General features: G+C 41.0%; 1 protein-coding gene across 1 annotated transcript in view; it reads left to right on the top strand.

Annotated features, from left to right (window-relative positions):
• BSN (bassoon presynaptic cytomatrix protein) overlaps positions 1 to 17503 on the top strand; it is a 215656-nt gene that overhangs the window by 57863 nt on the left and 140290 nt on the right. Inside the window, exon 3 of the mRNA XM_063292864.1 lies at positions 4142 to 4978. Coding sequence (XP_063148934.1) covers positions 4142 to 4978 — 837 coding nt within the window. The remainder of the gene's footprint in view (positions 1 to 4141; positions 4979 to 17503) is intronic.

Raw genomic sequence — 17503 nt, 5'->3', positions numbered from 1 at the left:
TAAATGACAACTTGATTGGAAGTCCTGTCCATAAAATTTGGGTTAGTTTCTGTAAAGAAAGGGAACTATCTACATAGATGTTTTGTGCAGCTTTTTCTTTTCTTTTTCTTTCTTTTTTTTAAGGTCTGATATTTTTATTTGTTGGAGAATAAAGATGCTCCAGCAAAGAGCCAGATCTTCTAAATTACTGGGAATATATTGAAGTTAATTTTACTTTAAATGATAGCCCATGTGATGGAAAAGTCCACCTGTATGCAGAAAAGGTTAGTAGGAATGATATTTTGTTGATAGAGTAAAAATAGTACCTTCATTTTTTGGACAGTCCCCTTTCCATGTTAAAGAATACAAAAATACTTGTAATTGCTTTAAATCCATTGCCTTGGTTGTGATTTAAAGATTTGTTTAGGTTGTAGATGAACTCTGGAGTAGTTACCAGATACCTGAACAGGCAAAGGAGGGTACAGACAATTGGAAAAGAGGACAAATGGGGGCATCCACAACAAAAATTACAGTGAGAAACAATGTACTTAGGCCAACTTGTATATGAAATTATTTTTTTCAGCATCAGAAAGACTGGTTTTCAATCTCAGCAATGAGCTAGAGTAGATTAGGAGGCAAAAGCCTTCCGAATGTAACTGATTGAGGTCTCGTCAATTTCAGGCAGCAGCCTAGGGTTCTTATCAACTAATTAAGGGCACACAGCTGAGCTTGTTAGCTTGGGGTTAGCACTTATTATTTCCCATCAGCAGGAAAAGTTGCTCAGGAAGAGATACTCAAAAAACCAAACAATATTTGATTTTAAGGCTATGCCTGCAGACGGAGAACATGAGGACAAAAAGGAGGGCATGTCCTCCTTTTGCCAGAAGTCTGGTAACCCTACTCTGGAAGGTATTTGGAAGCAAACCTACTGGATTCAATGGCCCTTTGTTTCATTCATAGGAGTGGGCTGGTCATAAGAGAAATGTAAATCAAGAAATGTGAGTGTACCAATGCAAAAATAGGACTCCTCTGAAGTAGGAAGGATTACTTTAAGGGCAACAACTTCAGTGCCCTCCTTGTTTAAAAAAATGATATGAAATAAACTTGTTTGTGAGGAACCCGTTCTGAAAGAAGGAGCAGGTGGGGTGTGGGTGTTTATTCTTTTCCCACCCGTTTTTCTGCACCAATTTCCCCTCCTCCATCTGTCTTTCAAATGCAGATGAACGGCATGTTTATCAGGTAAAGCTGGATTGTGGGGTGGGGGTTGCACAGATGGATAGCAGTCTAGATGCCTGACACTACTTTAGCTGGAACATCTAGTTCCATCTTCCCTGGTGTTGCTGCCTTAGAAGAGTGTTCACAGCTTTCTTGCTAAGTAAAGCGATTGCTAGCTGCTGGGTCAGTAAGATGGGAAGCCTCTCTGATAAGATGCTGCTGTTTCAGAGATTGGTGTACATTGAGGGTGCCAATTGCATAGCAGATGCTTATGATGCACAAACGTGTGGCTGTACATTGTAAATCACAGGGCATGTTTGGTTTTGCCTTTATCAAGGCAGAGATGGTCTTGACAGGATAGAAAAAATAAGCATGCCTACTCTGCCTTTTTTCTTATTTCTGTTTTTGATTTCTTGTAATTATTCTAAGAGGGTAAAAGATGTAAAAGAAACAACTGGCTATTCACCAAATGAAGAAAAATTAACTCAGAGGTGTCTGACTGCTTGCATGAATAATCTTTCTTCCCATACTAAAGCATAGCCTGTTCTGACTGGCAGTAATTCTCAGGCAGTGATCTTTCTGAACACTGTCACCTGGTATCTTAACTAGATGGGTAACTCTGGAATTAGACTGTGACCTCCCTGTTGAATCATTTTGTTTATATGATGTTGCACTTCCCAATCATTTTTAAAAAATAAGAACAAAAGTAAAAGATTTCTGTATCCAAAGAAATAGGTTAAATAACTTGCATTTATTTACAAATGGTTGATTAAGACTACAATAAGAGGATAAAAATGCTTCTTGCCCCTGTTTCTTTTAATACCCATGGGTGTCATTAAGACCTGCCCACAAGGTTTAGCTCTAGAGTCCAAAAGCATCTCTCTCAAACTCAATATCACCCATGTTTCTGGGAGGCAGGCCTTGTAGAGAAATGAGAAGCCAGGCATAACTACAGCTGTGTTCTGTGGCATACCCAGTGCCACCACTCCCCAAATGGAGCAAGAAAGCAAGCAAGAAAGTGTGTTTGAAGATGGGAACCAGGGGAAGAAAACTTGGAGGGGGTAGAGCAGTGTTTCTCAACCTTGGCAGCTTGAAGATGTGTGGACTCCAACTCCCAGAATTCCTAGCATAGCATAGCATAGCATAGCATAGCATAGCATAGCATAGCATAGCATAGCATAGCATAGCATAGCATAGCATAGCATTCTGGGAGTTGAAGTCCACACATCTTCAAGCTGCCAAGGTTGAGAAACATTGGGGTAGAGTGTCAAGAGTGTGTGGAAGTCCCCAGAAAACCTCTTGCCCATGGGATCATCACTGTTAAAAACAAAGGAAACTGTGGGGAGTGGGAGAATTTGGGGAGGGGGTGGAAGGTTGTGTGTCACTTTCTTATACTGCATTTTAAAGCTGTGATATGTAGGCACAAACATGCCTATGGATTCTGTTCTGCTTTATAGATAACTAGATCTGGTTTCAAAGAAGTGCATGTTTCTTAATAGTGAAGGCAATGTTCAAATGCAGTTTGGGTGTGATTGTTTGTGTAGTTAGTCCTATTTGACACGTGCCCCTCTGTGTGTGTATGTGTGTCATTTTGTGTGACCTCTTTAGCTTCTAAAAGTGAAGTGAGGCTTAGCTATGGGGTGAGCATATGCCAACTGTGATAGAAAAAAGGCCTGAATGGGCTGGGAAGCTATAGAACTAGGCCAGAGAAAGTGGAAGGTTGCAGTGGTAAGGATGGGGCTTTAGAACCGGTATGTTTTTAAACGTGATCTGAATCTGTTGCCGCTTTCCCAATCGTCTCTTTGTTAGCTGTAATGTTCTGTTATTCTTTTGCCATTTTTGCAGATCTCTTTTGATGATAAGGATTTTTATGACTGCACGTGCTTGCTCAGGGGGAAAAAATCCTCCCGTTTATGAAGAATTATGATTATTTAACTATGTTGCATATTAACACTTGTATAGCCACATGGTATCTTGGGGATTCCAAGAATCAACAGATTTGTTCTCCTAAACAGCCTCTTTAATTAACTTGATTCAAATATTGCTATGTCATTGGTATATTCCTCATGGGGAGGATAATTCAGTTATTACTGGTTAGCCAAAATGTGCCACAGTTTTCTTTTTGTATCTAGGGGGTTTCGCATTTACTGAGTGAAGATGTTGCTTTCTGTACTGAGTACACAACCAACTGGAAATAACACCATAACGCCTCAGAGAGAGTTCTGGGCTTACAATCTTTTGTAGCTCTAGGAAACTAAGAGCAGTACATGGTAATACTGTACCCAAACAATGTGATTTTGTACATTGCAACTGGTATAGCTCTGCCTTCGCCGAAATACCTTCCCAGGTAAGATACGTAAGCCCAGTGGGCCATGATATGTAGACCCAATTCATCCTTGTAGTTGCTGCCCTTATAACCAATGGAGATGCTGCTGAATTTCCAGATGGGCTTCATTCCTGCTGAGCAATCTGTTGAAGTAAAGCCTCCACTGAGTGTTTATGGCTGATGTCACAGCATCTTGGAAAAGGTCAGAGTGCTAGGCTATGCTCCTGAGATGGTCAGATGGAAACCATCAGCAAATATGAATCAGCTCATAGAAATACACATGCTGGATGCATTAGAGAAGCAATAGAAGCCTTCAGGTAACAGGCGCCAAAGGGACAAATGACCTGCAATAAAACACCTATACCTATGAAGAGGTATAGATATGCTTTATTTAGTTTAATGAGCTGAAAGGCAATATTCCATATGTGCATAGACTGGTATTTCTCAAGCTTAGCAACTTGAGGCTGGCTGGGGAATTCTGGGACTTGAAGTCCACACATCTGAAAGTTGCCAAGGTTGAGAAACATTGGTGTAGACTAATGGCAATCGGAATCTGCAGTTTGATGACTAAATCTTGCATTTGCTGCTGATGGGTTATTCTTTTTTATTGTTGTCTTCTAGGTTAAGGAATGGCTATGTTTAAATTGCCAGATGCAGAGAGCTTTGGGGATGGACATGACCACAGCACCCCGCTCCAAAAGTCAGCAGCAGTTACATTCTCCTTCCCTTTCGCCTTCCCATTCCCCTGCCAAACAGTCACATCCACAGCCCCCAGTGGCGACTGGACCAGAGAAACAACCCGGAACTATGCAGCCAGGGCCCAGGCCAAGCGCTGCTACCATGCAACCCCAATCCCCCAAGCATCCCCCAGTTTCACCACAGAGAGAACCCCCCAGCCAAGTCCAGCCAAAACCTGCTGCTCCTCAGGAAGTGATGAAGTCTTCCCCTCAGCATCAACAAGCAAAGCCTTCATCCACTGATCAGAGAAAGACTGTAGGAGACTCCCCAGCTAAGACTCCGGTCCTTCTGCCTAGTGCTGGGGCTCAAGAACAAGCCCAAGAGGGCCTCACTGGAAAGCTTTTTGGATTTGGGGCTTCCCTCCTGACCCAGGCAAGCACACTCATGTCTGTCCAGCCAGAGGCCACTCCACCAAGTCAACAGTCTCCTGGCAAAGTGCCTCCAAAAATTGTCTTCAGTGATGCCAGCAAAGAAGCTGGTCCTAAAGCCCCAAGCACTGGAATGCAGGGTAAGGCTGGGACTGTCCCAGCTGCAAAGCGAGCAAAAGCAGAACAAGTAACCAAGCCAAAGGAAGTGCCGAAAGTCAGGGTCTTGTGCCCCCTCTGCAAAGCGGAGATCAACGTGGGCTCTGGAGAGCCCTCCAACTATAATACCTGCACATCCTGTAAGCAGCAGGTCTGCAACATGTGTGGATTCAACCCAACACCTCACCTGGTGGAGGTAAGGAGAGCCGGGCATATTTTAATGTACTTCAACTCCTCCTCATCCTACTTCTTAACCACCACAGTATATTTCCTATGGTCTAGAAAAAAAATATATATAATAAATGATCAGCAATGTATGGACTGATTTTATGGCAGTTATGCTAGTAGGATAATAAAGGCATAATAGAAGTGATTTGTGCAGGTTTCTATTTTTTCTACAGTTGAATTGGAGCTTAGTAGGACTGACCTGTGGAAGTTTTCATTAGTGGTGAGGGAACTGGCCAGAAGACAATGGCAGTGGGAAAATAAAAATCACCACATTGACATCTTCAGGTTGAAAGAGATATCAAATGTAAAATTTGGCCTTGAAATACGACAGTGAGTCATCTGTCATTTAATAGTGCCTAAGAGATCAGCTTTAAATGTGACCATGACTTGTGCGTACAGTAGGTGATGTCATGTTGTTTTCAATAGGGAATCCAATACAGGATGAGCTGCAAAATGGCTAGGAAGGTAGTATGGCTGTTTTCTTTATGTATAAACAATTTACTTGAAAAATTAATCAAGCTTTGCTAGAATCTGACACATTACTATATGCCAAAAAAAGCTAGAGCTGCAAATATGACTATGTTATACTCATTGGTAATACTTTTTTATCCTCTTTGAGAATGTAGATTATCCTAAGCATTGGTTTTATATGATGCACAAAAAATATCTTTTCCTGTCTCAAAATCTGAGGAAGAAAAGTACTTGCCTATTCAGGGTTTAAATGAATGCTACTATTTTATTTGTTTGTTTGTTTTGCAGTATTAGTTTAATACAAAAAGGAAAAAAGAAAGGAAAATGCAGGAAGTTAAAGGAAGAAAAACTAAAAAAAGAAGGCTTTAAAAAGAAACAAAAATAATGCTATTATTCTATAATTAACACCTGTAGCAAAGTGCTGGAAGTTTCATTGGACTCCATTAGATCAAAATGGACAAACAATGGCCTTGCAATCTAACCCCTCCATCCTCCAGTAATGAAGCTCAGGGGGGATATTTGGTTAAATCCCTAAGCAAACACAGCTCCTCACTCCTCTGAGTTTAAATAGCCAGGAAGTTTGCTGGATGATTTTTCTTCTTCAATCTTCTCAGCAAGCAGCTCACTATGAGAGAAAGAAAGAGTTCTAAATCCATTTTAGGGTTGTAAAATATAATCCTCCAGGATTCCAGAAGGATTTGAAGCCACACAGATGTTTAGGTGTAGTGAGTACTACAGTGAAACTATCATTTCATTTCATTTCAAATATGCTTATAGCGTTGCCTGATTCCCTGAAACTCAATCTTCATTTTGGATGAGCTTAGTCATTGTTCCTTTGTTTACACTTGTTCTTTGAATCCTAATCATTTCCTCTAAACCTAATACTCATCCATGTTTTTCTTTGCTGTTCTGATGTTAATAAACTAAATACTATTATAGAGCCAGTTTGGAGTAGTGGATAAGACATCAGGCTAGAAACCAGGAGACTGTGAGTTCTAGTCCCACCTTAGGCCCAAAGCCAGCTGGGTGACCTTGGGTCAGTCACTTTCTCTCAGTCCTAGGAAGGAGGCAATGGCAAACCACTTCTGAAAAACATTGCTAAGAAAACTGCAGGGACTTGTCTAGGCAGTCTCCAAGAATCAGATACAACTGAATGGATTAAAAAAAATACTATTATAAAAAGACATTTTACTGCCAGTTTGTGCCCTGGGGATTGTAAACTGATAACCCATCTCAGAAGGCCTAGGCCTCTTCAGTTTGACTGCCAAAATACTTGGTTTAAACTGCCCTTATATTTTTTAATTAGCAAAAATGTTAGCTAGATGTTCTCCTTCATTTAGCCTTGCTCCTGTAGCCCTGGTTAGGAGAAAGAAATGAAAGTGGTGGCAGTGAATGCCAGTTGAAAGTCATAACCCAGGTAGTTCTAGTTAGATGGGGCAGGCCTGGAAAAGAATGAGACTCTTACAACTACAATACTTTAAAATAAGTTTTTTACTGGATTGGAAACAAATGTGACATTGAGCAAAACTGGTACAACTGATACAGGTAATATAGAGTTGCTGTGAGTACAACTGAATGTATTGTAACCTGAGCATTAAAATGTAGTGGTAGGGCTCAGATGCATGACACAGAGTGAATCTTTTTGATTTGTGGGTCATGATTTCCTTTTATATCAGGAGATCATCTCAGAAATGGCTCTACAAATGTGCCTGTTTTTGTTAATACTGTCTTGTAATGCAAAATGAGGCCAGGAATCAGTCCACATTCTTGATACTCTGGGAACTTGTATAGATGACTGGGCAGCTGATGGGCTCTAAATTAGCACTGAAGCAGCAGGAAGGCAGTGCGGTAGGGTGCTGCATGCTGCTGGAGCATCTGTTATTTCAGTGGGACATAAAATCGAATCCATGATTAACTGGCCTGATTCCAAGTTGTATCATTTCCGTAAGCTCAAATTCTACCCTTTGTTTCTCAAAAAGGAAAGAATGGTTTTTTGACATTTCACGTGTATGTAGATGCATCTTACAGACATATCACACAACTTTAAATTGCTGCTGGCCAACTTTTGCTGCTGTTGTTAAACAACTGCCACATCACACACAGTATAACAGTGCTGAATGTCAGTGGTGTAGGTTGGATATGAACCTGAAACTGCAAGATAGGAGTGAGTATATTTTTTATACCTATATCCATAGAAAAACAAGATATCCCTTATTTCTATCATTCTTTCCCCACCCAAGAAGACTGAAAATACTGTTTTCATTGTGGGTAGCAAACTTGGGTATCCTGCAGTGTTGAAAGTACCATAAACTTCAGGACAATACAGGATATTATGTAAGAACTATTTGACTAGAACTAGTGCTCAATCATTAGCACTACTGAAAAACCTTCACCTTATTTCCTTATTCCCAATAAATTCAGGACAATATACATGGAAGCTTCCCCATTTTGTTCCTATTTTCCCCTCCCTTCCTCCGGTGGGGGAGGGGAAAATTCAAGCTATGATTTTTATAGCTGAGGAACATCTACAGTATATGTCAGTTTCTTTATCCATATCCTACATAACTATATTACATCATTGCTGGAGGACTCTGGCATAGGACCCAATTTTTGCTGTGTTGGTGCAAGTCATTTATAGATCCTGTAAAGGAGAGTTGCCACATTTACATAGCAGATTGTATTTTTTGTGTGGGTGAGTTGTTCTACCGACAATGATGCCCGCTCTAATGACTTCATAGATACAAAAAACAAAGCAAAATAATCCAAGCCCTGTTGTAGCCTTTTAAACTTGCTTGCTAAAATTTAAAAAAAAATGCTCTCTTGTTTAACTTCTTACCATCCAAATATAGTAGAGAAAATAGCTTTGTTACCCTGTATTTTTTATATATATTTAAGCAGTATAGTGCTTCCAAGCTAATTCTAAGTATCTAGATATCTAAATTTAAGTATAGATAGATTTTTGCACTAAAAAGAGAGACTGTTCTGTAATTCTGAAGTGATTTTGTTTCAGATTTAAGACAGGCAACTGAATTAATATTTCTCCATAAAATATAATTCATGAATATGTACTCATTATGCAGTACAGCAAAACAATTTAGCTCTCATGACAGTTCTTATAGCTGAGTCCTAACTATGCTTACCTGGAAGTAAGAAAATTTGATTTTAATTCCAGAGATAGTCATCATGTTCATCTGGTGTAGTAAAAACAAGAACAAGTAGCCTCTTAAAGACATAGTCTAGTCTTGGATGGAACAGGGTGGGAGTTAAGTGACAGATAAACAACTGTTTCCAAAGCCTTGCCATCTCATGGCAAGGCTTTGGAAACAGTTGACTTGGTTTGGAGACTTGGTGACCAAACAGTTGACTTGGTTTGGAGACCTAGAGACCAAACAGTGACTTGGTTTGGAGAGGTTCAACTGACGGATCAATTCCAGTGTTCCTAGTATCTACTAATACCCCAAAAACTTGCCTCTCTTGGTCTCCTTCCTGACCAGTTATTGTCCTTAGAGTATGAACAAGCCTTTCAAATTATGAAGGGTAAATTACTTGATATTGAACAACAGAATGAACTTAGTTTAATTTCACATCATATCAAGGAGCATTTAGAATACTGTAGATATGAACCAAGTAGATATTTAACTTAAGTCCACTGCTCAGACTTTTTTTGAGTCAAACATGGTGTTTTACCTATAGCAGTTCTCAGTGGTAGATTAGCCAAAATTCCTTTCTCCAAAATAATTTGTCCCTGAGATTCAAATTTGATAGAAACCACCTAACATGCTTTGTTGTACTGCTCATAGGATCAAGATAGCCATCATTCTCTCATCTTTCCCTTGTTGGAATACATGCCAAGACAATCAGATAAGTTTTACCTTGTTTTTCTCTTATCAGACAATAAGCCTATCCTTACATATCATGTAGTTAAAGTTTGTGCCACAGCTATTAAAGCATGCAAACAAATTACTGAAAAATTAGATCTGTGGTAATGAAGAATAAATATTATGTCCAAAGTGAGTGAGTTATATGCTGTGTCATTAGAATTGTACATATAGTTTTAAATTGTTTTTATTATGCTGTATAATTGTAGTGCAATTTTTGCTTTTCAACTCTTCCATTGTTCTGATCATTGATCAGATAAATTGGTATGTGTGTTGTGTGTGTGAGAGAGAGAGAGAGAGGTACAGCCTTTTCCTCCATTTTAAATATAGCAGAGCATACATATATGCACACACCTGTATTTATTCTTTTCCCACATAAATCAATGAATTATTTTTGTGGGGCTTATTTGCTTGAGATAGTGAAAAGATATGAAATCTAGTCTAGCTAAGGATGGCGGTGAAAAAATGCTAGCATGAATTCCATTTTAACTACTTTCTGTGGGCCTTCTACAGGACTCTTTCCTCACAAATGAAGACTTTGACCCATCCTTGCTTTTCTTTGTGGGTTTTAATGGGAGTTAGGATTGCTATGCCCTATAATTCTTACAGATTTTTTTAAATGCTAGATCATTATCATCAGATACATGGATTTTAATTCTTGTGACATGGCTACCTGAAAAGAGGGCTTTAGAGAGGGGCACAAAATGAAGAAAAATTATTCAGATCAAGAAGCTTGCTGATATAAGAATTAAAGCTGATGCTTTAATAGATGTATGAGATGTTCATTTTTAGTGATACCCAGTTTTGCAGAAAAGGCTCAGGTGCATATTAAGGCAAAATTAGGCTTGGGCCACATTTTTGTTGGTCTTAAGCACTTCATCCTTTTCATGTGGATTTGGGACTAAAAGTTAAAGCAGTTGCATAAAAGATGAACAAGCACAATGTGTGCTATAGTACAGTATCATGAGTAATCATGGGCCAGGTTTAGTCATGGAGTAACTAGAAAAGTATGAAGGGATGAACACTTCTGGTCTTGATGTCTTCAGCTGGCAGATCTTTGCAGCAATGCTCAAACTTAGGCCTCATTTACACCATGTATACTTTCTAATGAAGTTCTTGCATTCTTCTGGGATTATCAAAGCTCCTTGACTCATGTGAATACACCCACCCACTCAGAGTTTGTATGTATATATGTGTGTGTCTATGTGTGTGTTTGTGTGTGTGTGTGTATAACTATTTTTCTCACTTAGAAAAATAAAGAATGCTGTAATTGACTTTTTTTACACTTCAAAATATTGATGTATTCATTGAGACATTCAGTGATTAGAATATAATTGTCAAGAAGAAATGACAAAATAAGACCAAATCAATCATATTTCTTGAGGAACATGATGGGGTGAGATCTGGAATCCCTGTTCTCCTTTCATGGTAATCAGTGACACAAATCTGATCAACAGAATCAAGGTCTAACATCATACAAGTCCTCCCCCCCACCCTTTTATTGATAGGGACTAGGGTTACCAGATGTCTGGCAAAAGGAGGACATGTCCTCATTTTTGTCCTCATGTCCTCTGTCCATCAGGCATAGCCTTAAAATCAAATATTGTCCAGTTTCTGAGCATCTTGTGTTTTGGGGGGTGACTGTTTTCACAACAGTAATCATTCAAAGTTTCATATATTGTGACTTTATAAATAGGCTGACCATATTTCCTTGAGATACAAATGGGACATTGGGATGGCAAAAAGGGACGGGGCGCAGGAATGAAGGTTGATAGTGGCTGGAAGGGCGAGGCGGGTTCAGAGGCGACGGTAAGCTGGGAAGGTGCAGGAGGGGGAGGTGCGGCAGTGGTTGGGTCTGGAGAGGCTGGTGCAGGTGTGTTGGGCGGAGAGGTTGCAGGAGGGCTGAGGGCGGCAGCGAGCTGGGATGGGAGGACAAAAACGGAGGAGGCTGGAGAAGCGCAGGAGAGTTGCAGTGGCGAGCTGGGATGGGAGGACAGGAACGGAGGCGGCAGGAGGCTGGAGAAGCGCAGGAGAGTTGCAGCGGCGAGCTGGGATGGGAGGACAGGAACGGAGGCGGCAGGAGGCTGGAGAAGCGCAGGAGAGTTGCAGCGGCGAGCTGGGATGGGAGGACAGGAACGGAGGCGGCAGGAGGCTGGAGAAGCGCAGGAGAGTTGTGGCAGCGGCAAGCTGGGACGGAAGGACAGGAACGGAGGAGTCTAGTGAACAGTTGTCCCCGACAACCTGTTCCTCTCTGGCACGCCCTTTTATTTTATTGTCTTCCCACCATTTTGGCCTGAGAGTCAATCAGCTTCCTTTCTGCTGGGCATTCTTTTCCAGCCATCTTCCACTGCACTGATTGGTGGCAGTGACTCTTCCTCTTGCTCACCGCCAATCAGCTGTTCCTGTGGTTCCAGCTCTAGGTTTCCCACCGGATTGAGAACTACTGCCAATGGGTAAGTCAGCCTCCTTTTCCATTTCCATTTCAATTTTTTCCCGCTTTACCCAATAAGAGCTTCAACATTTTTTAAAAAATGGGACAAAATTGACATTTATATTAAAATGAAGGGACAGTCGGGAAATGTTAAAAAAACAGGTCTGTCCCATTCAAAACGGTACGTATGGTCAGCCTACTTATAAATTGTCTCCTTTCTTTCCCTCATCCATTGACAGACTCAACAGCCCAGATTTACGTTATTTAATTTATTTCCTGATTCCAGCAAATGGCTTTAATCCAGCCCCTTCAAATCTATGATCATTGTAGTCTGTAGATCACATGACTTGTCCTACATTTCTGTGGTGGAATTTGGAAAGCACGTTGTCATCAATTCTATATTATTGCTAGCATATGTTCATGAAAATAAAGATTTGTTGGAAAGATATTGTGAATGAAAAACCAGTCTTTCTGATGCTGGAAAAGTAATTTTATATGTGTACATGTTGGCTGAAGTACATTTTTGTTACAGCTTTTCAGTGTAATTTTTGTTGCAGATGCCAAGAAAGTTAAGATACTCTTTTTCTTCCAATTTGTTCTCCTTTCCAGTTGTCTGTGTCCTCCTTTGCCTGTTCAGATATCTGATAACCCTAATATGGACAAGTTTTAACTGAATGTCTTTTTTTTTTAAGTGTTCGTTTTTTAATGTACATCTTTTTCTTCTACAGTTTTAAAAGATGCTGATTCACTGCTATTCAGTTTTTCATATTTCAGTCATTGCTCTTAAGTGACTCAAAAGTGCCAGGCTGCCAAAAAGCCAGGCTTATCACTAAGGGAACAAACTAGGCATGACAGTGTTTTGAAATTATGTGGCCACTGACTTACTTGTTCCTGAGGATACGATGGCCTTTTAAAGTATCACTTGATGAGAAGGAAAGAGTTGGTAAACATTCCCCCCAGAAACTACTTCTTCTGTAGCTGGCTTTCATCCCAGTATGGCTTCCTGGCAGGAAATAAATCTGCCAGGAAACAATAAATCAGCATTAATTCAGAATAAGACTGGATTTCTGGTATCAAAAGTTTGTGATGGAGTGGGTTAAACAAACCATACAAGGATATATTGGACATAAAGTCCTACCTTACATCTGAGACTGAACTGAATGTTTTTATCCCTTCTAAATCAATTTCTGTGATATTTTTATAATATTGATTTCCCCCCCCCCTAAGACAGTAATATCCTTGTTCAAAGGGTTTTGAAACTAGTGAGTTATTTCTGGGTTCCACTTTAGCATAGCTTTAGGCTCTGAATAGCAGTTTTACAGACTGCATGTTACGGCCTGCTTTTGGAAATCCCGTTATCCCTTTGCCCCCCCACCCCCAAGCCTATTTGACCATGAGGGCAAGTGGCAAGTGACAGATGAGGGGAAGGGTCTTCACATGCTGTCCCTGGGTCTGTTTCTCGTGGAGCCTATGATTAGTTAATTGAGTCTCCATGTGTAAGAGACAAGGGAACAACTTATCTCCCATTCTCTCTCTCATGCTTCAGATGTTATTTATTCATTTGCTGCATTTATACCTGCTGCAATTGTAAGATTCTTGGTCCGTTACAATAATTAGGAGCAACACAAGCATTTGAAATGAAACTTCCACAGTGGGACTGAAAGAGTACTGAATTACAGGACCATAGAACAAACAGCAATCAACGCAATCAAAGTGGGTGGCCTATCACTCACCAGAGGCCTTGCGGAATAACTCCGTTTTCCAAACTTCCTAGAAGGCCAGAACAGTGACAATGGGATCAACCTAATTTCTAAAGGGAAGCTGTTCCACAGCATAGCTATTACTGAAAAGCACCCCTTCAACCCTCCATCCTCCATACCGGATAGAAATGGTGGATTGCCAACCGTTTCTTCCTTGGGCCCAAAAGGCAGTTCTGGTTAGAACCGGTGGTCCTGCAAACAGTTGCCATGCCATGCAGGACTTTATAGGTAATGATCAGCACCTTGAACTGTACCCAGAAATTCATAGGAAGTCAGTGCAGGTATAGTTTGCTCATAGCAACAAATGCCAACAAATAATTGGGCTGCTGCATTCTGGATTAACTGAAGCTTCAGAGTGGTCTTCAGAGGCAGCCACAAGGAGAATGTATTGTAGGAGTGGAAGGTGATGAGGGCATGAATGCCTATTGTAGAACCATAACTGGTACACCAGTTGGAATTGGCAAAAGACGCTGGGCAGTAGCCGTGAGTCCAGGAGGACACCAAGTTGCATACCTGCTCCTTCAGGTTCAACAACATCCATCTAGAGATAACATGGGACCAGTCAGAGCCCAGAGCGCTCAATGGACACACTGTAACTTAGCCTTGCTGGGGCTAATCAGTCTTCCCACTCTTCAGGATGTAATTTAGATAGAAGGTTTTTCTATCTTCATGCACTTCTTAATGAAGCTTTTTCTTTAACTACAATAAATGTTTGTTAACATTAATTGCTAGCTGAGCTAAGCCCATGCTCTGCATCCATAACCTTTTAGTTGTAAACATTTTTTTAAATGGGATGTCTTGTTACATAATTACTCAATATTCTTTCAGCACTTTGCTTATGTTCAGGAGCATGTCCTTTAACAAGGGTTATTACTGAATTCACATCTTGAACATACACTGAGGGGGTTTGTTTGTTTGTTTGTTTGTATTTAAACTATCTATATGGCCACCCAATTGAACTGCTGTGAACAGCGTACAATAAACAAAAGCAATTTACAATCACAACTACAACTACAACTAATAAGTTCTTGGAAACCCACAAAATATTTTAGACCACTCTAGGCAGGAACTCCAGTCAACCTAGCCATAGCATGCAAGTTTTTAATACCTTTCTCAAGGCCAGGAGGGTGAGGCCAACCGCATGTCAGGTGGGAACTCATTCCAGAGGGCAGGCACTGCAATGGCAAAGGCTCGCTTCCTAAGTCCTGACCAGTGACATTGCTTAAGAGACCCTAAACATGCCCAGTCTGTTAGGCATGTAGGACAGCAGATACCACTGGAGAAGGGTAGTCCTACAAATATCTAGGTCCTGTGCCACATACTGTAGGTCATTATAGATGATAAACAGCACCTTGAATTGTACTTGGAAGCCTGTTGGGAGCCAGTGCGGCTCACTAAGTTGTGGTGTTACATGGGCATACTAAGGTGTGTCCATAAATACCTGCACCATTGCATTCTGGACCAATTTGCAGTTTCTGGATAGTCCTCAGGGGCAGCCCTATGTAGAGTGCATTGCAGTAATCGAACCATGAGGGCTGCTGGGAAGCCACTCCTGGCCACAGCTGCCACCTGCTCTTCAAGCAGGAACTGGAGTCCAGAAGAATACCCAACCTGCTTGCTGGTTCTGAGCAGAGGAGTGCCAGCTCACCTAGAGCCAAGGAAGGAAGACCTCCCTTAAGGTAAGTTGGATCAGGAAGAATCCCACACATTTTGCAAGAGCTCTCCTTTTCAGGAAAGAGAGGACTTCTACACTGTGGCTCCTCTGAGGCGGTCTAGCTCTGCAGTTGTAGAAGTCAGCCTGAGCAGCTCTGGACTCCCTCGAGATCAGAACTGTTCAGAAAAATGAACCCAACTGAAAATGGTGAACAATGATACACTGGACTTCCCATGGAGAGCAGAGAGCTGTTCCAAACCATGTTGTGCTTTGCTTGGCTGAACATAACATACAGTACATGACATATTTTCAACAATGTTGACACATGATAGAAATGACACATCTTGTTACAACATGCAACTCTGTGAAGCAGAAGATGGTTGGGAGACATCCTTGCATGTAACAGTTGTATCCAAAATTGGCAAAGAGAATGTAAACTGAAGGGAAAAGGGAGTTAGCCTCAGCCTGGTGAGGTGGAATGGGAAATGAATGTGACATCGAGGAGTTTAGCCAGGAGCATTGCCAGGCTTGCTGTGAAGAAGCAATGAACTAATCTCTGCAACACGCTTGCTACTGTCAGAACTGAAGAGTGAAGCCTTAACTCTGCTGAGAAGAGGAGCACTTTCCGCACTAAACTGGTTTCCGGAAGTAACCTCTGGCTGGGCTCATTCTTCTTCCAGCGATTGCCTCTGCAAGGTGCTGCTCATGCTTTAGACCAGGATGGGAGGACAGGGAGAAGCAGTCATTTCCAGTCAGCTTCCATGAGGATGAAAATGAAGATTTTGGCTAATTTCTTAAAAATTATGTATTTGTCAACTCAGACCTCACTTGGCAATCTTGAAGTACAAAGGAAAATAATGAAGAGGCACTTCTAGCTTTTTGCTCATGATACCCCCATCTTAGGGGTCTGGCCAGGGCTGATGCAGCCCTGGCGTTTTTCCTTGAGAAAAACTGTATTATCTTTAGCATAGAAAGTATTTACTGTCATTTTCCCCCAGTAAGTAGTAGTATTATTATTATCCCCATAACCTCTGATAATTGACCTGAACTTGATGGGAGTTCTGGTACAGAACAATAGGCTGAGGAAGACTGTTCCGATTCATGCCGTCTTTTCAGGCAAATCAGGGGCGGGACTTAATTCTGAGTCAGCAGCCAGCCACACACAGCCACAGTACCATATTATGCACTTTGTTCAGAGACGCTAAGCTTAGAGAGAAACAGGACTGATGCACTATTTTACATACCCAAGAACTGGCATTATATAAGAGTAGGAGGTGCTCCCATTTTTCTCTACAACAGCAACCCTGTGAGATAGTTGGGCTGAAAAGTATGGCTGGTCCCAGGTCACCCAATGAGCCTCTGTGGCTGAGAGTGAAGTAGAACTTGGCCCACCCTGGTGCCAATCCAACAGCTTAACCACTAAGTTGAGAAACAATTGCAGTGTTTCTCAACCTTGGCAGCTTGAAATTGTGTGGACTTCAACTCCCAGAATTCCCCAGCCAGCAATTCTGGGAGTTGAAGTCCACACATCTTCAAGCTGCCAAGGCTGAGAAACACTGTGTATTGGATCTCTGGATGGGTAACATGTCATGAGAGTATGTATGTGTGCATGTGTCTAATGTGCATTCTTTTCTAAAAGTGGATGTGCATCCGGGTGCAAATATATGAAATGTGCTATAAAATAGTTAGAGATTAAGTGAAATGTAGATGTGCCTATATTTTACTTTTCCCCAGTCACAGGATTTCTGGTTCAGAATGTGGGATGGCAGGGAGGAGGAAGATTAAAAAAAATTGTTCCATCTAAATCCCCTGGCTCTAATAAACTTTATATAAACTTTCCTAAAGAAAATCTCAGCCTTCCTCTCTAGACAGTTTCTTTCCCTCAGCTAGAAAATTGACTGAGTAAATGTCTGGGGAGATTTTTTTTTTCCAAGCAGCAAAGCCAAGTTTAGTTCAGGTTTGCTTTCTTACTGCTTTTCCTCTGGAGTCAGAATCCATGATAGCTAAACAGCTCTCTCCAATACATACTGCTGTCTAACCGATAGGAAGTGATGCCTCGCTTGTGGCAAACTTTTATTATTGTATTTCATTTAATTTGCAGATCATTATGCACAATCAATAAACTAAGGGGCACCCTCCTCCATATACAGCTAGGAAGAAGGCACACTGCTACTATGATTTAAGGCAGTGCTTCAGATTCAGTTCCAAAAAATACTTTGTAGCAGGGGGGATACGCAAATGTAGCATCGATCTGCATCTTTTTAAAACAGCTGCATCGTTTTTCCAGAATCACATTCTG

Source organism: Candoia aspera, chromosome 2 (assembly GCF_035149785.1).
Source record: "Candoia aspera isolate rCanAsp1 chromosome 2, rCanAsp1.hap2, whole genome shotgun sequence".
Taxonomy (NCBI): domain Eukaryota; kingdom Metazoa; phylum Chordata; class Lepidosauria; order Squamata; family Boidae; genus Candoia; species Candoia aspera.
Note: the sequence above shows the minus strand (reverse complement) of the source record. Positions and strands in the feature narration are given on the sequence as shown.